We start from the raw sequence: 24,721 nt of genomic DNA, 5'->3' as shown, positions 1-24,721 counted from the left end.
TTCGCTGATTGGATACTGATTTTAAGCCATTCAGCTTTAAATTCTCCAACAAAGAAAAAAGTTTAGTTACCTTATTATTTATTTTAGTCCATATTTTCATTAGCTTAATTATACTTATGACATGAATCAAACTGTCTCATTATCATTTTGTAGCTCAGAAAGCTTTTAGTTTCTGCTTTGTAGAACTGATTATGTTTTATTTTACCTCATATACAAATTCATAACTTACTCTGAGCTAAAATGCCAACCACATATTCTTTTGTTGCAGGTCCATTTAAAGTCAAGGCACACACAGTTAAATCTCATCTTCAACTATCCGTCAACAAAAAAAAAAATTCAAGTGTGCTTCACATTTCTCAAACAGCAGAGAAAAATAAATACTTACTGTCCAGCCTCATCATTATGAAGTTTGTGTGACTTGTTATAAATTTTGACAGGAAGCAATTCCACAACTTCATTAGGAGCGGGAACAGATCAAATTGAAGATACAGAAGGCCGAGAAGATAAACCCACAGACTGCTGGGGGATTTCATCCAGAACCTAGTTAAAATGCATAGAAATTAACTCCAACAGATAGGTGCAAAGAGAAAGAAGAACTACCCAGACTAATAACATAAGAAATAAAAATTACCTCAAATAAAGCTTCAGCTAACATAACGATTCTGGATAGACTAGCCCTAGCACTTGTCTCATCATTTGAATTGGAATCTCGATTATTTACACGACATGTGAAACAAATAATGGCAACACAGTTAAACACACCACACTCCAAAACAGATAATGGCAAAGATTCAAATGATCGACCCGTAATTCCAAACCAAAAGTTGTGTAAAAACGATAATGGCAAAGATTCAAATGAAAAGAATCTTTAGGAGAAGAGAAATAAGGATTCGAACTGCGAAACAAACGCACAAATTCTTGCCCGGGAGTCGATCTGAGCCAAAACCCAACTGACGAAGATAGAAAGAAACGGTGGAGTTTTACTGCCGGAGATATATCAGGAAGAGAGGGAGTGGCTGGCTTCCTTATTTTCTTCCCCTCATTCAGACGGTCCATTGGGTTTTTTGGATTAAAGTCATCAATGACCTAGAGTTGGCTTGTTGGATTTATTATAAAAAGAGCCCATTTCAATTAAAAAGAAACCTCATCCTCAATTCTTTTTTAATAATTTACAAGGCTAATAAATTTTGGGTCCTGAAATCACTATCTGATGTAGTTCAAAACTCAGTAATCCAAAACTTAAGAGATCCAAAACCCCAAACACTGAAACGAAAGCCCAAAAAAACCAGCCCAACCCAAAACCCAGGCCCCAAGCCTCAAACCACTAGATTCCAAGCCGGGATATCCATAGAATAGTACATCCCAGGCCGGGATGACCCTCGAATAGGATATCCCAAGCCGGGATATCCGTGGAGTAGGATATCCCTGGCTGGAATAACTACACCAGGTAACCCGGTCCAGACAGGTTAAAAATCTGAACCGGCTGCGAAAACAGCAGAACCGGACCCTAAAAATACTGAACCGGGATATGATACGACAGGAATAATCGTCGAATAGCTTATCCAGGTATGGGATATCCGGGGGATATCCCTACTGCAGAATAAGAATGAATTAAATTCAATGCTTACTAAAACGTTGTAAAATAAATTTAGAGATTAATAAAACTTGTAAAATAAATTCAACGTGTAAAATAAATTCAGTGCTTATTTACAAGGACTCGATTCTATGTCCAAACATCACATGCCAGCAGATGTGGTCAATACATTGTGTTTGGAGAGGTGGATAGATAGGACTACTTGCTCGATCAGGACCTAGCTTTATTGCGAGCGCAAAAGTCCCCAATCTTCAACGAGAAAAAAGCAGGACGTGGAAAAAAGAAGAAAAGCCTATGCTTTAAAAACTCGGTATGATTTACTTGGTGTTTTCTTATTCCTTGACAAATATAATGCAGCTTTAACAGCTTTAAATACACCCAAAAGATTTTGAAGAACCGAATTCTCGCACACTTTTAACAACTTTCATAGTATCATGCCTCTCATATACAATAATCAAATCTCCACCTCTAATGCAGCAGCGACTGAAAGATATCTTCGTCAAGGAGTCCATAAGCAACATCCTTAAAAGACGAAAAACACATTCAATTGAATACATAGATGATGTTGGACTAATATGCAAATTTATGTACCAAAATTTACTCCCCAAAACGAAAATATTTATCACGTATCCAAAGTTCTATTAAAAATAAACTATCACCTAGAATACCAGGGAGACCCAACTTCATTAAAATATATGTATGTATCTAAATAGGAAAAGAATGTAAGATGAATGATTTAATCAATAGTTAAGGTAGAAAATTGAGAAAAAAAGACTTACCCAGAAGTACTTCTGAATTAGTAATATTTTCCAGATATGAAGAAGAAAATTGCATGGAAGCAGCTAAAAACCCACGGTTTTATTAAACTTCCATTGTTAACCATTAGATTGTAGAGAGATACCTTGGGTTGATATGAATGGCCGACGTCCACAAAAGAGAAACCTTCGTTTTCTACATAATTAACAATACCAAAGCGAAAGATGAGTAATTTGGATTTTTTGAAAAATAAATCAGTAATACGATTCAAATATGAAACTTTGAAAGAAAACTCTCATCGTAAGATCAAAAAAGGCAAATATACAGCGTTCTTCATAAGAAAGAAAACAACACCTAGTTAACATCTTCTAATGCAACACAATAAACACTTGTAACTACTTTGTAATATAAAACAACATTTTCAGTTAAATTGCATCCCTAATTCCATCCAGGCCATGCATTTAGATATTACCCGAATATTTCAATCAAAATCCAATTCCAAATCATATAAGCACCAGCACACAAACAGTTCCAACTAAGTTCGTCAATGACCTCCACTTAACTATTTTAAAGAAAACCTAACCCGATCCTTACTGATGAGTGAAAGCACCTAGCAGTGTGAAAAGAAAACCAAAGACTAATATGCACCACCTTAGCACCAGATAAAATGCAAGAATTTTCACTCCAAATAAGACCATGTTCTTCTAGTTAAAATTGACGTTAATTGATCCCAAAGCCTCTTACTTTCTATTCTATTTGAAAAACAACGAGTCCATACAAACTGTATTTTTCCTTTAAAAAAGAAAATCAAACAACACTTGTATAAGGAAAGTGGCCCTAAATATATATTAACTGTAGATAAATGAAAACAGTCAAGTGTTCAAGTAATTAGAAACAGCTATTCCCTGACCTTAAATATATATAAACTGTAGATTAAAGATATCAACCTCATATAACACTCGAGATTGAACTTACCAGTAAACAGAGAGTAGGCTTCCCCTAACATACCTATATCTTGACAGTCCAGAAAATTAAAGCATCACTTTTTCACATTGTCCTAATCAAATTTCCACATCAACCATTAATAATTCGAAAATTTTGAATTAAACCCAAGACACCACAAGAAGGTTATTCAAAGAATCAAATCCATGCAAACTAATACGATATAAACCGAAGTCATTAACCAATGGCTTAAAAAGGAAAGTGGGCTCAATTTGTTAGTTACTATCTCACAAACACAAACACTCTAACTAAAAACAGGGCAAGAAGATATTAACTAAAAACAGTTATATATGGATAGAAAGAGTACTACATATCCCAAGGACAGATCGATTAAACTAATTATTGTAGAGTTTCACAGGGAATTATTTAATTAAAGTCATTCATATGCGCCGATTTACTGATGGTTGACTGGTTTCACAGTACTTATAATCCAGCCAATCAGAGATTTTTCTTTTGCAGCACATCAGACTAGAAAGCAGTTTTTTATACACGAGACCATTAGGCTATCTGGACTGTCACATTAAAATAGTTAAACTATTTAAACCAACCAAAAGCATAAATTACAGACAAATCACTTGCTGAATCCTTAAAAGACGTAAAACACATTCAATTGAATACATAGATGATGTTAGACTACTATGGAATTTCTGTACCTGAATTTACTCCCTAAAACGAAAATATTTACCACATATCCAAAGTTCTATTAAGAATAAACTATCCCCTAGAATACCAGGGAGCCCCAAATTCATTAAAATATATGTATGTATCTAAATAGGAAAAGAATGTAAGATGAATGATTTAATCAATGGTTAAGGTAGAAAATTGAGAAAAAAAAGACTTAGTGCTATTAAACTACACTGTGGTCCATGGGACATTGAATTAAATGTGAATTTCCGTTTTAATCTTTAAAAAATGAAAAATGACAATTTAGTCATCCAACTATTTGAGATTATACATTTTGTTCACCCGATGAATTAAATAATATGAATTAAAATACTACATAAACTATTTCATTTTATATTAATTGTATAATATGAATTAAATACTATTATAACTCGTATATATATCATATCTATTTGCTTTTAATTCTAAAATATTTAACCCTTAACATTTATACACTATGACAACATTAAAAAAAGAAAATCAAACAGCACTTGTATAAGGTAATAATTATCAAACGATAGGTCAAAGACAATTTTTAAATTCTGTAAGCTAACCCAAAACAAAAAAATTCAAAAGAAAAAGAACAATTATTCAGAACTGAATGCATTGAGAATCAACTAAGACAATAAATGAAGAAGAAATTATTATGACATCATTAGAGAATATATCCAAAGCATCTTTTTTACAGTCTCATAAAAACCATCAACCAATAAGCAAAATCAAAATTATGTTTATCTAAGGGTTGCGACTAGAACCTATTCACTTAAAAGATTACAACTTAATTTCCCTTCATGTAAGGCTAGGTAACACAGATGAATATAATTCTATCTTTAACCAAAATCCGAGTATTTCGCCACATGGATATATCAATAATCACACAAAACTTCCCATTCAGCTGATATACAGAGATACCATGGGCTTACCTAAAACTTCCAATCAAAATCCATTGGCAAATCATACCCAACAGAACACGAACAATCCCAACTATTTTAAAGAAAATATACCCAATCCTTACTAATGAATGCAAGCACCTAGCAATATGAAAAAGAAAACATATATGCATACACAATCTTGACATCCTCCACCGTATATGAACCCAAATCGAAAAAAACCTTCGCAATTAGCAAATCGGTTGAAATTCTCCAATTCTTCAATTACTATCAATATTAACAAGCATCCCAATTAGATTATTATTATTTTTTAAAACTACAGAATTTTTGAGAAAACTAAGAACAGAATGTCCCACTATGGAATCCTATATGCCAGTTTTGATCGTTTAGTGGGTAATTCGCATTCTATAAAGAGTGGAAAACTATTGAAATAATTATATATATTATGTAAATTGCTCCAGAAGAATAATTAAAAGAAATGTTTTCTTTTCATATATTATTTGTTGATGTATCTGTCATTATTTTAGACACCTTTTTTTTTTTAATTTAGGTCCTCTTATTTAGAAAATAACAGAATGAAATAAACAGCATAAAACAACAAAGTAAGTCACAGGCCACCTCAATAATAACACATAGCAAAACAGAAATTTCTAAACATCAAAACACCGAACTCAAAAATTAAAAACATAAAAAAACCTGACCAGTTTTTACGGATAGTTAATTAATTTCCAGAAAATGTCGTCCTACTGCCGGCAATAAGAAAGTTCGGAACAAATTATACTTCTATCTAACTATTATCCAGACAAAAAAAAGCAACTACTGAAGAAGCTATTCAGGCACTATATGACAGGAATAAAGTCGGAGCAGAATAAGAAAGAAAATTAACTACAGCAGGCCAGTTAAAAATCTGTACCGGATAAAATATTCTTTACAACTAAACAGAAAAATCTAAAGCATGATGTCCAAATAACATAAAAGCAGGTTCAGATTACGAATAATGCAATGGTAACATTTATGGTAATTAAAACCTTCTTTAAATCACTACTACTGTTTTGGACAAATTAACAGAGAGAAGTAAAAAACCTTAAAAATTTAAATTATATTAAATTTTTTTAAACTTATTTAATTTTAAAACAATTGCTTCAAAATTAAACAGTTATGTTCAAAAATATTTTACTAATCTTTTTAAAATTAAATACTATCAAAAGAAAACTGGAAATAAAAACAGCTCAAAAGCATTCCAAAACAACCCAACCCAAAACACTAAAAAAATGAAAACAAAACCAAATCCGTGGCCCAAGCAAAGAGATGGATCACAAACCAGTATGCAAAAAGAGAACACAGATTTAGAGACTTTCACAATAGAAGCAACTTACTGTGCATTGGCAAATAGGGTCAGACAGACTCCAAGCGGGATAAAAGCCCAAAAGACCATAAACTAAGGAGGGCTCGGGCCCAAACGCCAAAACAGAAGCCCTAAGAGAGAAACCGAAACAGTATTTAGCGAAGAAAAAAATAAAAGGAAATAAAAAGTAGACGGAAGCAAACAAATTGAAGAAAAAAAAGAACATATAGTACAAGATAAAGAACCAAAAAGTACCACACCGAGATACATAATTTCAACGGAACGTAACAGTGACTCTTTGAATAAGAAAACAGGAAACCCTGGCAAAAGTCCACTGAAAAGATTAGTAGAATGAAGCATATATTTGAAACTAAAAACAGAGATGAAAAGGAAAGAAACAAAGTTAAATACATATTCATCCATGAAATGAATCTCCAATGAAATAGGGGATTTCAAAAATCACAAATAACAGAAACGATAAACAAAACTTAGGGTTTCTCTACCTAATGTACCGTATTTGTGTGTGTGAAGAAAGGAAGGACAAGAAAGGAGGCTGGGAGAAAGAAAACAGGACAGAAGGAAAATATTTGAAAAGAATGAAAAAACAGTAGTTAAGAAAGGAGAAAGGAAAATATTTGAAAAGAATGAAAAAACACTTACACCCAGGTCCGAGTAACATAACCTTTTCATGTATTTGGAGGGTCATATGCTATACCCACGGCCAGGAATGAGTTGAACACGGATACTTCAAGAAAAATGAAAATTAAAGAAACACATGATGATTGTTTTTAATTTACTTTATTCAGTTTGGTCGATTCCACAGACTGCTAGACTAGTCACCATATTATGCAGAAAGCGTTATCAGCATAACCCTATTGTCAAACAAATTCCCTGATAAGAAGAACCATGTTTAACCCGTACATTTAACAGAATTTTAACAATTTATACAAAGGCACAATTGCTTAAACAATTTCACTAGAAATGAAGTTATGTCGTCTTAGTTGAACCTTAAGCATTATGTCCATAAAAGAAATATGTGTATCAGGTTAAACTGGCATCTAATCCCCATTTATCTCAAGTTTTAGGGCAATAAATAACGAATTTAAGCCATGGAAGAGTGCATATGAACATTAAAATTGAAAAGAAAAGATATTGGGATAAGAACATTACCGTGCAATACGATGAAGGGAATAGCGTGTCTTTTTGGGATAAGAATCAATGTAATAGAGATTGACTGCAAAAGAGAGGCCATTGCTGTTGAAATCTTGCAGAGCCAGAGTTTCTTTCATTCCCAAAGCATGCAACAAGAACAACCACAAAGACATCCATAGATTTGAAAAGACGAACCGAAACAATATTTCCTAGGGCTGAAAACCCAAAATCTATGGATGAAGCAAGTGATTTCCATATAAAAAAAACATAAACGATTGAGAAGGAAGAGAAGAAAACGGATGAGAGAGGAAAAATTTGAAGAGAAAGAGATGGTGAAGAATTGGGAAAGTGAAGGAGAGAGGATTTAAATTTCCAACTATGGGAAAGGAAGGGGATTTGAAAAGACTGATGAAACGGGCAGAGGGGCTCTTCTCCTGCTAACGGTCACTAGCTATTTAATACACTCATTTAATAAAGTGATAATTGAGCATTTCAAACTAATAAGAAGAAAGTTTCGATTTGATTTATTTATCCACTAATACTAATATGATTTAAATAATATTTTTTATTCGTTCAATAAATATATTTTTTACAATATTTAAATATGTTGTGATACATATTATTTTATTAAATAAGCTTCTAAAATCAGGTTATTCTCAAACCAGGATATCTTAAAATACCTAATATTCTAGTTGTAATAGCCTGAATATTCAGTGGTGTCGGAATGGTGATTCGAGATCACTAAATCTGACAAACGAGTAGAAAATATTATAAATTTAGTAAGTATAAGTTAAATGTGAAGTTAGAAAAATTTTTGAAATAGTGAATAGTATACTAGGAATAAATATTAAAATAATTAAAATCAAAAACGAGGTATCGAGACCTCAAAGATTTTAAAACGAGCCATAAATATTTTTAGAAATATTTATAGAGTGTCATTGAGTTGGTATTAAAGTTTCGTTAGAAAATTTTAACGTTTGGATAGTTAATTAACTAAAAAGAACTAAATTGAAAACAGTGTAAAATTTGTTAAATTGTGATTAAATAGCTTAAGTGACTAATGAGGAGGGATTTAAAAGGCAATTAGGCCCAAATTTTATGGGCTGGACGGTTGGGTAAGAAAAATCAGCAGAATGTAAGTAGAAATAGGGGCAAAATTGGAAACTTAACAAATTAAACATTTAAAACAAAGACAAAAGTGAAAAATCTAGAGATCTCTTCACAATTTATCAGCAAAAACGCCATAGGAGGTCTGAAACAAGCTGGTTTTTCATATATTTGAATCATGTAAGTTTAATTCTTGATTATTTCTTCTAATTTTTGTGATTTTGATACTTTTATAATTAGGTCCAACTAATTATTTCATTAGTTTTTTATTTCATGGCTGATTTTGAAAGTTTCTATGAATACATGCTGGAAGTATATGATGAATGAACATGGAATTAAAGCTTTAATTTTGTTATATGATGATTTTATTAAGTAATTTTGATAGAAATTGATTTTAGGGACTTAATTGTGAAAAAGTTTGGAATTAAGGTTTGGTGTTGCGGTTTTGAGTATGAAAGGCTATGTAGTAGTTTAAAATAGTTGGAAAAGGTGTTAATTGAGAAAAATTAGATCAATTGAGGGATTAATTGAGTAGGGACCAAATTGTAAAAATTGTAAAGTTTAGGGTAAAAGTGTAATATTTGAATATCCAACAACAGGCAAGAACAACATGGGATCATAAGGAAATCGTGCAGCTTGCTCTATTAATGAAAAAAAAATTTGCACATGTTGTAGATAAGCTGAATCACAATTTAGAGTTTATTATCATAACTATATTTATTAACCTTGGTATATAAATGGATAGACACATATATCTTTTGCCTTACTGCACTTAGGCAAGCTCTTTTTTTTTAATTTTTTGCCCCTGCACCTCAGGAAATAAAAGAATTTTAGCACCTAGAATGCGCCTTGTGCCCTTGACCATACAAGTTCTACCTATCAGTCATAATATTTTCTGGTACTTTGTTGTTATTAGAGGAAACTTCCTTGCACCTTCTTAAGAAATAAGAAGACATGTTTAACAAAATTTCTAGACAAAATTTCATGTTCTTGCGGATATTAGAATAGCATATTAAACAAAAACATATTAAGCTCCAAACTTCTTGATTGTACTTCATTCCAAGCTAGAGACAACTCCTAGCTAGATATCCAACAATATTTGAAAGAAATACTAATCATACAACGCAAGTATGCTTACTTGGATTTTGTCTATACTTCACTACTTTTTTTTTCTGTACATTAAAATTTTACTAGTTAAAAAAAAGTTCAAGTTTCATTCAATCAAACATTAGCAAACAGGATAGAGAGGATTACCGAGTCTGTGGCAATAGAAAACCAGATTTTTCCGCCTCCTACCAGTCCTACAAACAATCAAAAGCAACAATAAAAAAAATACCCAACAAAAACCATAAATGAATTTACTCAACAAACAATCAAAAGCTTATGTTGATCTTTCAAACTTGAAAAGGATTTGCAATCTAACACTGATTGGTAATTTAAAGAGTTTTTTTTATATACTTGGAGAGTCATATAACATATCTATGTCCAGGTGTATATTACACATGGATCTTGAATACGAGTTCTTAAAAATAAAAAAGGAAATTGGGAGCAACATCAGTAACATGGAGCTAAAAAGTTAAAACATACCCAATAGCACTCGCACTACTATTTTAGGCATTTTGACCTCTTGCATTTGCATCCACTTTTGTGCTTAGCTGATGGTGTGTTCATCTTGTCAAACACTTATGAAATTACACAAATTTAAAGGGAAAAAGTGTAGGATTATAGAATTTATAATTACAGTTACATTAGGGGAATCATTAGGTGGGTTAACAATAAGTGGAGCCAATGCGAGAGGGTTAAGCAATTCAATTTGAAGTCGAATATCAAGAACAATATCCTCATAATCTGGCTTGTTCAAACAGTTATCACATGCACAATAATCCTTACAGTAAATCCCTGCTGCAAAGCACTCACAATAACTGCCAATCACAACAAACAACAAAACTCAACAGATGTTCTAAACATCTTCACTATTTTTGAGCACCCTCTGAACATTCAGGGTATGATGTTCCAAACATCTTCTAAATACATGAAGAAAACTTAAAAGAAAATGAAACACACCGATCTCGAGTATATGCTTAAACCAAGTCCGAGTAACATATTACTCAAGTGAAATGTTCTGTCTCGCATGTGAACTTACAGTTTCAAACATCTGGATCTTCTACAGTTGCTGTGTTTACAGGCTTCAGTCTCATCTGGGAATGTTTCTCTATTCCTGAATTCAATAAATCCCACAGCTAAGAAAGTAATGTGAAACTTGCCTCTCCCCTTTTGCCTCTCCCCTGAAAAATGAACAACAGTACTCAAGTAAATTCTATGTAGCATTCAGAAAAAGAATAATCAGGGTATGTATGAACGGAGGTAACTTGGCTCAACTATACAAATAAATAGATGGTGGCGAAACAAGCACAGTATTTTTTTCTTACCACCCAACATTCTGGAAGAGGAAGCCTTAGAAGATACCCCTCCGTGTTAAACTGAAAAGGAAAGTTTACCGATTAGATTATGCCAATCTTCTTAGGAACAGGACATTGTGATGATGTCAAAAGAAAATTTAAGTTACACCCTATGCAATAATAATAGATTTCTTTTCTTCTAAGAGTAATAACTAACAATAGTTACAAATGCAAGCATAACTCAGATTAATACTGTTGATAGAACAATCAATAAACACAGTGAATACTCCACCTATCCAATAATTAATAATATATATGTGCATGTTCCTTCTGATTTATGTTAAAAATGATATGGTAGTAAATGCATACTGTTGTATGAAGACAAGGACAGACAGGTGGTCTAATACTATCCCACTAGTCTGAGAAAAGAGGAAAAAACCTTACAAGCCTCTATATTCTGCCAACCAGAAACATTATCCCACTAGTCTTATAGGGCACGTTTTCAGCTGACATGGCTGGAAGCGCGCCTTGTTTTTCAATGAAAACGCATCCCAAGGACATGTTTTTACTTTCTCTCCAAAAACAGCATATATCGGTATATAAAAAGAACAACACAAATCCTTAAATTTAAATCAACCAAAAAATTTATTAGCTCAGAGTTAAGGGAAAGGGGCCTTTCTTCTTTCCTCTGTTTTTTGTATTGTCGAATTTTCTCTATCTCCCTATTTTCAAAACGCTAATTATATATTTTTTATTTTCCTTTTTGATTCATCAATTGAGACTTGCCAATTGCCAATAGTAATCTCCCTCGAAGAATAATCAAGATTCCTCTTTCTATATTCCTCTAATCTTTCTCGATTTTCCCGATTTGTTTGTTTCCCGAGATTTCTCAATTAATTCTTAGTTCTAACTTTGTTTTTCATTTTCTTCGTTCCCAAAGTTTAGTAACTCAAGTTTTTCTGGCTGTGATGAATCAAAATCCTCAGCTATTTATTTTATGAGCATCTTCTGGTATTGAAGAAAGCATTACCACTTTTTCTTCTTTGTTTGAAATTTGTTTATTGCTCATACTTTAATTTTGGTTTCTTTATCTTTGATCTAAGCAGGACCAAACAGCTTACTTTCCCAAATCCGAGCTAGCTCCTGAAAAGCTTGAAAAGGTTAAAAAAAGAAAATCAAATAAATCAAAAGCCCTTGGCCTCTGTACAGCCAAACCCTGTTAATAACCTGCTTCCCCTAAATATTTAAACTGTGGAACAACAAAGATAATGCATTAGCTTAATCAAATTGGGTTTCTCCTATATCAACCTAAAATGAAGGTAAAAGTTGTGTGCAGGAAGCTGTATGACTACGTCCGATACGATCTCAAAGAAATAGCTTTCCCTTCTTCATTGGTTGATCCTCCCCACATCAAAAAGCGCCGCAAATTGACTTGGCACGAGCGCTTCTTGGTACTTTTCTTTTCCAATTTCTCTTCTGCAGTAAGAGTTTTGTTTGCTTATTGATTTCTGGATTTTAATGATGAATGCTGTTAGATTCTGGATTTCCCCCCTTCCTTTATATAATTGTATTTTTTTTTATGGTTTATGTGATGGAGAAGCTATATTAGTACTGGATTGTAGTTTAGATATTACTGCCAGTTTAAAGAGCATGGCTCTTTCATTTCTCCATCATAGTAAAAATAGTGAGCTTGGTTTGTAAATTAACCTTTTCTTCTTCTTCTTCTTCTTCTTTTTTTTGCTTCGTTGCTATTTCTGTAAGCAAAACATTTTAGAATTCTGAAGCCTTTTTTTTGGAAGAAAAAAGCCTGGAAAAACAGGCCAAATGAAAACAAAAGCCTATTTTATAAAATAGGCTCAATTTTATCTTTTATATTTTTAGATATATATTTTATAAACAAAAGCCTGGATGTTTAGGAATTGTTTGGCCTAGATGTTTAATAAAAAACTGTTGTTCAAGTAGATCTCTTCTAGTGCTGTAAAAGATAAAATACTTAACGTGAATTATATAACAATATACATTTTTCTAATAAGTAAAAAATATTTAAAAAAAAAACCTAAACTTTATTAAACTGAGGGTTTTGTTGGTATAACATAAGAATGTGGCAAGAAGGTCGGAGGTAGTTCACTCAATGGGCCTAGAGTTGTAAGTGGTAGTAGATAGATTGGTCCCCTCTTGTTATAAGGTTTGAGGGGAGTATTTAAGGGGAACACTTATAAGCCATGTGTCCTTGTTTTATTGGTGGGCTTGTTATTCAAAGTGTGTGCCCTATTAGGGTGGCTATGTGATTTGATGTAACGAGGTTAAAGAGTAGTGACAACAGAGTGGTTTAGCTTGGCGTGACATGGCCTTGGGCAGAGAGTGGTGATTGGCGGGGTTATTCTGTTTGGTGGGGTTGTCCCAATTGATGGGGTCTGGTGAAGGTATGTTAACTGAGGATATGTGTAGCAATTGCCCTCGGTTGAAAGGAAGGTTATAAAGTAACCTTACCTGAGAAAAAAAGTATTAGTGAAGTCTCTTTGTTCTGGGCAAGTTCTGTCTAGAAAATTTTCTGCCTATTTTGTTTCGTAAAATTGGAGGAAATTTTTGCGAAGTTTGTGATTTGATTGTTCTTATGAAATTCACACAAGGCCTTAAAGGTAAGGTGTAAACATTCAAAGTATGAATGTATGAAGCCTTGGAGGCAAAGTATAAATGAGCAAGGTGTTATTAGAAACGCTATTTACCTTAGAAGGTTAAATGTGCCTGAAGAGGCTTTGTTTTTGAAAATTTTAGTTGTTTGAGAAGTTGAAGTATGCCTCCTTGAAGCCTGTGTCTAAGAAGATGAAGTATGCCTTGAAGGCTAAGTGTCATAGAAGACGAAGCATGCCTTGAAGGCCAAGTATTTGAGAAGATGAAGTTTGCCTTAAAGGCTAAGTGCCGAAGAAGACAAAGTATGCCTTGAAGGCTGTGTCTAAGAATAGCAAGTATGTCTCGTAGGTTAAGTGTTTGAGAAGTAGAAGTATGCATTAAAAGCTAAGTTCCTGGAAATATTTGCTTGAACGTTGCACAATATTTTTCCCTGGAAAACTTGTAATTACTTATATAATTGTACCTTCATTGAGGTATGCCTGAAAAGGTTGAAAGGTACTCGCCAATGGAGTATGCTTATGATATTTATCTCTGCAAAGCTTGAGGAATGTAAGTAATTATTTATAATATGCATAAGTTATACAATGCTTATCCTTTAGCTAGGTATGCATGGAAGTGAGCTTGGCATATGTGGCCAGTACCTTTCAACCTAACTGTGCGGTTAGTGATTCTATTTATATTAAATATACACAAATTTATATTTATCACTGCCCTGCTTCAGACCTAACTGTGCGGTTTACACAAATTTATATTAAATATAATTTTTATATAAATTTTACACCCGATGCAAAAAGGCATTACAGGTACGAACATTTACTTTAACTGTGTATTTGCCTTTTCATGTATTTTTTAATTTCAGATCTATGCCTCTCTTCTTTTTTTCTTTTTTTCTGTTGGTTTTTGGGTTTTCGTCTTTAGAATGTCTCTACCTTTTCATCTCTGTTTTAATTTTCAGATCTATGCGTCTTTCCTTGTTTTTCAGTCTGCTTTGGTTTGAGTTTTTGGTTCTCAGCGTTATGAAGAACTGTTTTGGTTTGTCCTTTCAAATCTATTGATGTTTGTATCGTTGTTCTTTAGTCAGTTTATCGACTACTATGTGTTTTTTTTGCTTATGATTTGTCTTTTTGCCTTCTCATTTCTGTTTTGGGGTGGTTTGTTTAGATGGGACGGTTTCGTGGTTTTTGGATTGGGTTCGTGTTCTTTTTGTTTTGGTCCTACTGGGCCATTGGTTTTTTGCCACTCGGGATAGTGGTCGTAGTTTTTTGCCACTCTCTGTTTTTGTTTTGTTTTGTTTTGGTTTGGTTTAAATTTGTTTTGAAATGTAGAAGAAAAAGTGTTTTATAGTTTGAAATCCCAGTGATGAAGAATTCCCATAGATAGGAAGTGTCGTATGACACTTTAATCAGCGGCGGCAACACGCTAAGGAACATACGCGTCTTCCCAACCGCCAATTCTCAGCCTTCTGATATTTGTTCTTAGGTGTTTGATGGTTTCAGGCGGATGCTTCCTCGAAGCGTATTCCGCTGTGTGAGTGATTTGAAACGGGTCTCTGAGGGTTTTCTTTTGAATGGATTTTTTTTGGGTCCGATGCCACGTCGCCGGTAGCCAAGAGTAGTGACCGGCGATGCTATGATTGGACCGATATAAATTCCATGTTTCGCTTGCTGATAGGAATCTGTGGATCTGAAACATTGTGATCTACGGAGCCGTTTTCGGCGATTACAGTTTATAAATGGATGGATTGTGGAAGCCAATGAGGATTTCATTATTATAGTTAGAATTACAGACTGAATATTTAATTTATTTTTATGTCAACTCGACTGGCTGTCTGAGGCTTCCTACAATCTCTTTTTTTTGCTGGCATTATTGAGCCATTTAAAAAATAATTATTTTTGTCAAATATGAATTTGATTTAAAAAAAAGTAAAAAAAAATTGAAGTGATGAGTCACAATTTCCGTAACAAATTTTCAATCAATAATACAATCTAAAATCGAAATTGAAACCTCAAACCAAAACCCAAAACTCAAATAAAAACCCAAATTGAAACCTCACCCTACACTTAAACTACAGCACTTCATAAACCCATTTATTAGCCGTTTCTCTCTCTCTCTCTCGGTCTCCCTGTTTTGTTTTCTTTTTCTTCCTCATTTCTTCTGGTTTCATAACAAATCCTCAAATATATCTCTTCAACCCAAATCTCCTCCCATTTCTTTATCGATTCTCTCTCTCGGTCTCTTTTGAATTTTTTTCCTCTCATTTTTTTAGCTCTGCGTAACCAAAGGCCAAAACACACACACACGCTACACTGTTTTTTGTGGTTTTTGAAACCCCCTGCTTCATCGAGGACTGATTTTGAGGTATGAATCTTGAACTTTGTCTTTGTCTGTCTTTGCCTTTTCATTTCTATTTTGGTTTCAGATCAATGTTTTTTTACTTATATTACAGTGGGTTTATTTCTCTGCCGTTTCTTTGTTGCGATTTTTGTAACCCCTGCTTCATCGGAGACTGATTTCAGGTATGAATCTTTGCTTCAACATTATCTTCGGCTTTCTCTGTTTTAATTTAAGAATTATGCTTTTTTACTTGTGTTTTTTTTTCTTTTGCTATGTGTTTGAAATTTATTGATGTGGTCTGTGAGTTACTTTGTGGTTGTTTTATGGTATATCAGTTGGTTATTATTAGGATTTTCTAAATAGGTGACCTAAATTAAAAAAAGTAGGTGTTTAAAAAAAACAACAGATACATGAACAAATATTATTAGGATTTAATTATTGTTTTTTCAATAAAGCTTACAATCACCGACCCGTTCTTTATAGTAACTCCTTTATATTAAATGATAAAACCAGATCGCGCTACAGTAGGAAAACAGTTTTCGTGAGAGAGATAAACCTAAGTTTTCTCATTTTATGTGATTTTCGAAATCTCCTGTTTCATCGTAGACTGATTTTCAAGTATGAATCTTAACTTTGTCTTTTGCCTTTTCATTTCTGTTTTATGGTTAGACAGGTCTGTTCCTTACATCTGTAAGTGTTCTTGTTTTTCTTAATGTCGGTTCAAAGATGTTTGAAGAATCTCATGTCTTCTAGGTAGCACCTTATCAGAAAAAAAATGGCTTCGGATTTTATGTAATTCATATTTTAAGAAGCTTTTGGAAAATGTTGCCTTCTTTTTGCAGCAAGTGATTTAAGTAACATTGATTTCTATTTAATGGAATTAGCAGTTAGAACTGCATGATAAATAAATCTACTTAATTCATAGGCTGTCTACATTTGTACAAGCAGACAAACTTAAGATAGGGGATCCTGCCAAGGAGAAGGAACTAACAAAATTGAGGTCACTTTTCCTTTTTTAAGCCATTGGTTAATGACTTCGGTTTTCATCGTATCAGTTTGCATGAATTTGATTCTTTGAACAATCTTCTTGTGCTGTTTTGGGTTTAATTCAAAATTTTCCGAATCAGTGAATTAATGGTTGATGTGAAAATTTGATTAGGACAATGACAAAAAGTTATGTTCTAATTTTCTGGACTAGCAAGTTTTAGGTATGTTACGGGAAGCCTACTCTCTGTTTACTGGTAAGTTTAACAAGTAAAGATAAATTTAATCTTGAGTGTTAAATGAGGTCGATTTCCTTTAATCTACAGTTTATATATATTTAAGGTCAGGGAATAGTTTTCATTACTTGAACACTTGGCTGTTTTCATTTAATCTACAGTTGATATATATTTAAGGCCACTTTCCTTGGACAAGTGCGGTTTGATAAATTTGGAATTCTGTTTTTGTTTCAGTAATATCAGCAGTATTGACACTGCTTTTCTGGTCTGTTCAGTAATCCATACTGAGCTTTATTTCATTGGAAACCCACTGCGAATTTAATCAGTGTTTATTTCCACTCAAGTTCAGGTCAACAGAAAATAAGAGAGCTAAGAAGGTTTTACCTATGTTTTCTAGCTGAAATTGGCATTTACTCTGTGGTTCCAAAATGGCCAAATTTAAAAACTAATGCAAGTTTGTGAATAATGCAGGAATCCACGGTGTGAATTGAGGGTCCATCGATAGTGCTGTAACAACTAGTGTAAAGCCAGAGTCCACTGACAATGCAGTGACCCCCAATGTCAAGCCAGAATCACCTGGGAAGATCCAGTAAGTACTTTGTTCATTAACTGAAAGTTTTCTGGTGATCTAAAAATTCGAAAGATGTGTTTGATGTTTTTCTTTAGATATATGCTTATTTGAAGTTTTTTAGAAGATTTAATAGGACAGTCGTCTTTTAATGTTTCATTTTCCTAGTGAATAGTCTGCTTTAACATTTGAATCTCTTTCATGTTCCCTTTTCATATGTGCCTATGTTACGAGCTTCAATATCTAGTAACATTTTATTAAGAACCTTCATAAAGGCTTTTAACAGCTACCATTTCTTTTAAAAACAAATGCTTTTGGTTATATCTAACCAAGTGAGGGCCTTTATGATTTTAAAGCCTGGGCAAAGAAACATGTTTTACATTTGCATGCTTGATATGTTGCTTCGCGATGAGTTTTGTGGAGATAATCACTACTCAGAACTTAGTTTCATGAAATGTCATTCTCATACGTGCAAATTAAAGTGTTGTCATCATGGTGTGTTAATATCAACAACTTAATCAAATCCCCCTTTCTTTTCCTGGAGACCTTCAAAATTCAAACATCGTTTGATTATAATAAGTTAGAAGATAAACTGTCACTGATGATTCTTGTAATTGTATATCTCTGTTTGGTGTTAAACCAGCTAAAAACATTGTAATTTGTATAAATGTTCTTATTATACAGAATCTGCTACTCTGGTTGGTGGTTCTTTGATTTTCTTCAACCTGATCAATGGGCTGAGGAGTCTGCTACTGTATGAGAACAACTAGGGTGTTTTGATTTGTTTTTTCAGGATACAAAGTGCAACTAATGATTCTGCATGTTATGTATTATTTTGAGACTCTTAAACCGTGCAAAGCTCTTATTCTTATTTGAATTATTCTAATTTTCTTCATTTCATTAAATGTTCTTGACTTGATGGTTAATAGGTTTTCCGTGGACCTGACCATTGGGCCAATGAATTTGGCGCTGAATGATTGCAACAAGAGTCTGTCGATGATCAATGGGTCAATGAATGCTCAAAGTTGCATGTGATGACTGGGCAGAAGAATTTGGTCGTCAAGTTGGTGAGGGGGCTTTGGGAGATAGTTCGTCTGATAACTGGGCAAATTCATATGATGAGTAAGTCTGGTAGCCTTGAAGAAGTTCACTTTATAACCTCCCTTAATTCTACATGAATGTTTTGGATGTGAAAACTTGTAGGTTCCTCAGCGGTCGGACGCTTCAAGGGGTGTCTTTGTATTTTCTGATATGAATCCATATGTTGGTCATCAAAATCCTTTAAAAGAAGGTCAAGAGCTATTGAGGAAAGGACTTTTGAGTGAAGCAGTGCTTGCCCTAAAGGCTGAAGTTATGAAAAATCCTGAGAATGCTGAAGGTTGGAGATTGCTAGGAATAACCCATGCTGAAAATGATGATGACCGGCTGGTAATCCACTTTGCTCTAGTTTGTCAGAGTTGGATAGTTCGTGTGTATTCTTACACCAAAAGACATTGTTTTTGTGTTCTTTAATACTACAAGAATTTCTATTAAGAGATGTGACTGCTTGTCTAGCTCAGCCATCTGTTCAGCATCTTTGGTTATGATTCTTTGCCTGGCAAGGTTGACCATTTACCTTTCTATTCCACCTAAATCTGAATCATTTTTAAGCTTGTCTAATGCCCTGTGAATACCATCATATTTTAGGAAACAAAACAATCTATTGATTAAGCAAGCAAGAAAACCTTTTGAACACAAAGGATCTATTTTCTTGTACCGCTACATTTTGTTTTTTTTTTTTTGCTGGCTTGATATAGCCATGTTGGTGTACCATGCAATGTTCATTTCTTATATATGAAAACTTCTACTGGAAAGGGATAGAAGGAGCTATTTTTCGTTTAAACATTGAAATTTGCAATATGATTGGTATTACGTTTATCTTAGTGGCCTGAGGCTTCAGTCAGAGTACCAGATCTAAGGCCGCTGTCCTTGCCTGGCTGCTAATGTTCTGGATCTAACCTATTATCATTTCCCCAATCTTATATAATCCCGCTGGCCAGTGTCCGCTCTCTTCTTATCACAAAACATATAACAAGATCAGAATAAGAAAAACGCTGCTTGCAGGTATATCTCACTACAAATTATCTGTCTTCTTTCTTTTCCACTTTTTAATTTAAATTTTCAATATTCGAAAGATGGTGGGTTGGATCCTCATCCCTCCACCGGAAGATGAGTGATTTAAGTTATGATCAAACCAGTCACCCTTTAAGTCTAGGAATGGTAGTAGCAAACTAGTATATGGCCTTTTCTTTTTGATCGTTACAATGTTATTGCCGTTGTTGACTTGTTACAGTATGAGAAATTGTCATGTCTGAAACAATGATGATGATCTGGATCTGGATCTGGATGTTTTGGCTGCTGTTCTTCACTTCGATGATTTTTATGTCTCAGATCACAATCTTTCCTTTGTGTTCTGGCTGGCTCCATGTTTAGTGTTTAGATAGACTCTCTTTTCCAGTCCTTTCGGCTGTTCCTTGCTTGGCTGCTTCTGCTTCTCTCTTTATACACATATGCTAACCAATATATATATCCTCTGGTTTTAAATCTTGCTTCAATTGACAGTCGTAGAAGGATTGCGATCTATGTTAACTAATTTATTTAGTATTTAGGGCTTCCTGTAGTTTCTTTTATCAAAAGAAAAAAATGTCTTGAACATTTTTCTAATAACTTTATTTGATTAATTACTTGGAAGCTTTGCTATTAAGGTATGTCATCATCTGATAAGCCAGAATTAGTTGAAAGGGACGTCTTTTTTAGTTTCAGACCTATGCTTATCTTCTCTTATTTCTGTGGGTATTGTGGTTTTCATCTTTGGGTATTGTGGTTTTCATCTTTAGAACAAGTTTTCATCTCTGTTTTAGTTTTCAGATTTATGCTTCTTTTTTAGTTTTTTCATTGTGTTTTTGTTATTCGTTTTGGTGTTCAGCCTTATGAAACACTGCTTATATTTGTGGATTTATAGACAAGGTCAAGGGTTCCATTCATGACGTTGGTGAAAAGATGGAGGAAACAATCGGCTTTGGCAAGCCTACTGCAGATGTAGCTGAGATTCACCTCCCTTGTATCAATCTTGAGAAAGCAGAAATTGTCGTTGATGTCATCATAAAGAACCCAAACCCTGTTCCAATCCCCTCGTCGACATTGACTACCTCATTGAAAGTGATGGTAGAAAACTCATATGGAGCAGCTGCAGGCCTCGAGACATATGGAGGCGTTTCATCAACTGCCCTCTCTCTCCTCCTATTCCTAGTGGCCATTTTCTGGCCATATCTCTCCAATATATCAGCCAAATCAAATAACCCCACTTCCCTTAATTTCTTGCCAACCTCCTCAAACATCATTACACCTTCCTCATTTGAGTAGTAATGTAAAAATTTATTGTAATCAAATCTAGGCACTTCCATTCCTTTTTTCATTGTTCTCTCCACATACTTGGTAGCCTCTACTGTCTTTCCAGCCTTAATCAAGCCCCCAACAAATATTGAGTCAAAATTCACCAATGGATCATGTCCTTTCCTCCCTTTCTTCCCCAAATGACCTTGCAGTAACATGATATATGTATGCATTATAGGCTCACACCCTCTCTTTATCATCTCTCTAAACACTTGTGTTGCTTCCCCTGCCTTCCTCAACCTCAAAAGCGCCTTTATTAGTCTATGGTAAATGCTGATATCCGGAATCTCAATTCCTTCCACAATCCTATAAGCCTCTCTAATCCTTCCCCTTGCTAAAAGCCCGTAAATAATCGAAGCCAAGGTCAAATTATCAGCTTGGATCCCTCTTTGGCACATTTCTTCAAACATCCCATTGGCTTGCTCGATCTTGCCTCTCTTACACATCCACTTGATCACAAGCCTATAACTTGAAAGCCCCAAATCATGCATTCTCTTAACTCTCATCATTTGGAAAACCTTCATTGCTTCATCATATTTATTAGTCTTAAAAAGTGCCTCCATCATTGTCTCCACAACCTCAACATCAGGCTCAAACCCTTCATCCACCATTAGATTCCAAATTTTTGAGGCCTCAATCAAATTACCCAAATCACAAAACCCCCATATCAACCACTTATAAGTAACCCCATTTGGCTCAACACACTCTTTCAACTTGAAAGTAACAAACTTTGCCTCTTCCACAAGCTTATCCTCGCATAAACTTTCCACCACTGTATTTAAAGTCTCCAACTTGTATCCAACCCCAAACCCATTCATCAAATGGAAAAAACCAACACATGTCTTCAACTCCCTAGCTAATGCTAGGGTCTTTAAAGCTATCCTAAAGGTCTTATCATTGACCAAACCAAGTTTTCCCATCTCCCGACAAGTTTCCCAAAAAAGGTCAATGTTTTTGGATTTTCCAACTACATCCAACACTTTGTTGAAGGTGACGGAGTTGTGAGTGAAGTGAGGGGCTTTTTGGGTGTAGAGGAAGAATCGGTAGATGGGGCGCCAGGAGTATGGGTAAGTGTTGCAAACTTGAAGGAAGAATTCAGGGTTGAAAGAAGGATTGTAAGAAGAGAGGGATGAGTGGAGGCGTGAGTCAGGTGAGTTTTGCTGTTGGTAGAGGATGGTACAGACTTTCAGAAGAGTGGGTTGGTTGATTGGAGTTACGGGATTGAGACAGTTAGATGGGTTGCTGAGTCGATTTTGAGTTGACTCGGTGGCTATGAGACGGACGTGAGGATCAGACAAGGGTTTAAGCAGGGTTTTTAATCTTCTTATCAACATTTTTTTAGTAAAGAAGAACTAGGTTTGATTTGAGTTCTTCCATCTGAGAAAACAAATCAGAAAAAGAAATTTGAATTGAAAGTCCAATACATTTTTCAGGCTTAGAAAAAATAAATTTCCTTGTTTCTATGGTTTTCCTATTGGGTTGCTTTGCAGCTTCACCACGAGATCTCCTAGTCCAGGCAGCTTGTACAAAAGACCTTAAAAGTAAATGTCAAACAAATTAATTTACTTGCCCTTTTGCTTCCTTCAACAAATTTGGTCGGCATCAAAGTGTAAATTGTCCACAAAATGTGAAAGAAAAAAAGACATGAAAAAGGCAAAGACAGAGGTGAACTAAAGATTCATACCTGAAATGACTATCCGATGAAGAAGAGGATTTAACATATTTTACAGATCAAATCAGCAAAATAAAAATCTGCAGTTCATGCTTTGAAGTAAAAAATTATCTGAACCAAGTTCGAAGGAAATAAGTATCATAGCGCGTGGCTATTCAATTTATTTTAGAACTCCAAATCACCTTTACCCCCAAGAAATTTCTGATGATCCCAATAAAAAAAATACCCCAAAGAGAAAGACGAAAAATACCCATACAACAGAGCATCTCAAAAAACAAACTACAACAAAAACAATAATTATTATTAAGGAAGAAAAGGGGCAAACCTGGAAGTAGGGAGGGAAAGAAAGGCAGGCCAAAACTGTCAGGCAAGAAATCCACGATGACGGACAAGAATGTCTCAACCCAGTCTAGAATCGTTGATTTTGGCCTGATCTTCTGATTGACAACCAGCCTGACTTTAACCAAATCTAGAAAAGAATGAGGAAAAATTTAATACAGAGAGGAGAGAGACAGAGGGGGAAAAGAATCGGCTGGGAAGCCATGGAATGAAGAGACAAAAAGGTTGCTTAAGATACCTGATATTACGGTCTGTTCTAATTTGTCCTATCTCCAAACAGGCCAATTCAAGGATAGGTATGCACTAAAAATAAAAGATGGAGCAGATAACTTTGTATAAAAAAATTAAGATTTGAATTTATATTTTTTTAGTTCTTTATATTTTTTTAGTTCTTAGAAACATATTGTAGCAATAAAAACTCAGTTTTTGAAAGAAAATGACAGTAACAAAAAAATAATATTAAAAACTGGGGAAAATACAAGTGAAAAAATACACACATGTAACGGTTAAAAAAGGAAATCGAACCGGACAGAAATCGAAGAGAAACGGAAACTAAAAGAAGCAGCGAATGGAACCAAAAAATAGACCTAAAAAAGGACAGACTACACTAAAAAAATAAGGACCAATTTGAAAAAAAATAAATATTAAATGTCAATTTTAATATTACCCATATATTTATAATGTAAATACTTTAAAATTTTCTAGCCATGCGTAAATAATTTAATTGTTAGAAAATTTAATAAAATATATATATCTACAAATATAAAGGAGAATATAACCTAAAATTTTGAACTATAAAGAGAAATGGATACAATTGTCTATTTAAAAATAAGTGATTTAAATTTATTATTTATAATTTTTAAATTATATTACATTATTTGATTGATGATTAGAGCTATCTACATATTAAATTGGATCAGGCTTGATAAATAAATGATATTTTGCTGGACCTAACCTTTGAGCTTTTTTATATATATTTTTTAATTAAATAAAATTGGAGCTGATTCAATAACTTTTTCTTGCATAAATAAAATCAATAGAGTGGGCAAACTATTATTATTATTTCTTGTTAATGGATATGTTCAAAAATATTGTTAAGGTACAATCATTTCTTAAATATTACTATCATGATGTGCTTACCCAAATAAAATTAGGCCTATTTTTCCAGGCTTTTGTTTTTCCTTGAGCCTGTTTCATTTTTGGGCCTGTTTTATGTGTTTTTGCATTTTAATAACAGCCCAGTACATTACTTAACTTAAAAAAAAACAAAAAAAACCCCTTAACCAACACCGGGATATCCCTGAATGGGATATACCCAACACGGGATACCCTAGAATTGGGATATCCCAAGCGGGAATAAGTGCGAGAGGTATTCCGGCCCAGACTCATAAAACAACAGAACCGGTCACCAAAACAACAGAACCGGTCAGCTAAAATTCTGAAGCGGGACGGGATTTCAAGGGAATATCCCCGGAATAGCTTATTCTGAGTCGGGATATGACATGGATATTCTTCGGGCCAAATACAACAAGACAATTAAAAAAAATGGGTACCGAATTCAAGCTACGCCCAACAACCCCCAGCCCCAACAATATTCTGGTGAGCAAGAAATAAAAA

The 24,721-nt window shown here is 34.0% G+C and overlaps 1 protein-coding gene, 3 long non-coding RNA genes and 3 other non-coding genes across 21 annotated transcripts; 4 read left to right on the top strand and 3 right to left on the bottom strand.

The window, feature by feature from the left end:
- Positions 1-236: 236 nt before the first annotated feature.
- On the bottom strand, positions 237-1,638 carry LOC121215636 (uncharacterized). Its single transcript, XR_005911609.1, has 2 exons — positions 632-1,638; positions 237-540 (listed from the first exon to the last, which is right to left on the bottom strand). It is a non-coding gene; the product is annotated as an uncharacterized lncRNA (long non-coding RNA).
- A 269-nt stretch (positions 1,639-1,907) lies between these two features.
- On the bottom strand, positions 1,908-23,662 carry LOC107938560 (uncharacterized). Of its 6 annotated transcripts, none has more exons than XR_005911602.1 (9): positions 23,343-23,662; positions 23,091-23,234; positions 10,939-10,989; positions 10,653-10,794; positions 9,764-9,810; positions 7,421-7,484; positions 6,506-6,570; positions 6,282-6,381; positions 1,908-2,545 (listed from the first exon to the last, which is right to left on the bottom strand). It is a non-coding gene; the product is annotated as an uncharacterized lncRNA (long non-coding RNA). The 6 variants fall into 6 exon arrangements; XR_005911606.1 differs by lacking the exon at positions 23,343-23,662 and adding an exon at positions 6,754-7,141 and having other exon boundaries at positions 10,097-10,794; positions 23,091-23,336; XR_005911607.1 differs by lacking the exon at positions 23,343-23,662 and adding an exon at positions 6,754-7,141 and having other exon boundaries at positions 23,091-23,335.
- Positions 8,675-20,448, top strand: LOC107938490 (uncharacterized). Of its 10 annotated transcripts, none has more exons than XR_005911601.1 (9): positions 8,675-8,689; positions 12,015-12,068; positions 12,245-12,359; positions 14,139-15,897; positions 15,986-16,055; positions 17,328-17,470; positions 17,565-17,682; positions 18,591-18,783; positions 18,865-19,194. It is a non-coding gene; the product is annotated as an uncharacterized lncRNA (long non-coding RNA). The 10 variants fall into 10 exon arrangements; XR_005911593.1 differs by lacking the exon at positions 8,675-8,689 and adding an exon at positions 11,551-11,919; XR_005911600.1 differs by lacking the exon at positions 8,675-8,689 and adding an exon at positions 11,551-11,919 and having other exon boundaries at positions 12,012-12,068.
- LOC121215841 (small nucleolar RNA U49) lies at positions 14,891-14,955 on the top strand. The gene has a single exon (XR_005911812.1). It is a non-coding gene; the product is annotated as a small nucleolar RNA U49 (small nucleolar RNA).
- On the top strand, positions 15,121-15,266 carry LOC121215839 (small nucleolar RNA snoR2/U65). The gene has a single exon (XR_005911810.1). It is a non-coding gene; the product is annotated as a small nucleolar RNA snoR2/U65 (small nucleolar RNA).
- LOC121215837 (small nucleolar RNA snoR77Y) lies at positions 15,287-15,379 on the top strand. The gene has a single exon (XR_005911808.1). It is a non-coding gene; the product is annotated as a small nucleolar RNA snoR77Y (small nucleolar RNA).
- LOC107944085 (putative pentatricopeptide repeat-containing protein At1g26500) lies at positions 20,480-22,427 on the bottom strand. The gene has a single exon (XM_016877903.2). It carries the CDS (start codon positions 22,425-22,427, stop codon positions 20,751-20,753), a length of 1,677 nt encoding a protein of 558 aa, XP_016733392.2. The 3' UTR covers positions 20,480-20,750.
- Positions 23,663-24,721: the final 1,059 nt, after the last annotated feature.

Source organism: Gossypium hirsutum, chromosome D03 (genome assembly GCF_007990345.1).
Source record: "Gossypium hirsutum isolate 1008001.06 chromosome D03, Gossypium_hirsutum_v2.1, whole genome shotgun sequence".
Taxonomy (NCBI): Eukaryota; Viridiplantae; Streptophyta; class Magnoliopsida; order Malvales; family Malvaceae; genus Gossypium; species Gossypium hirsutum.
This window is presented reverse-complemented; position numbering and strand designations above follow the sequence as displayed.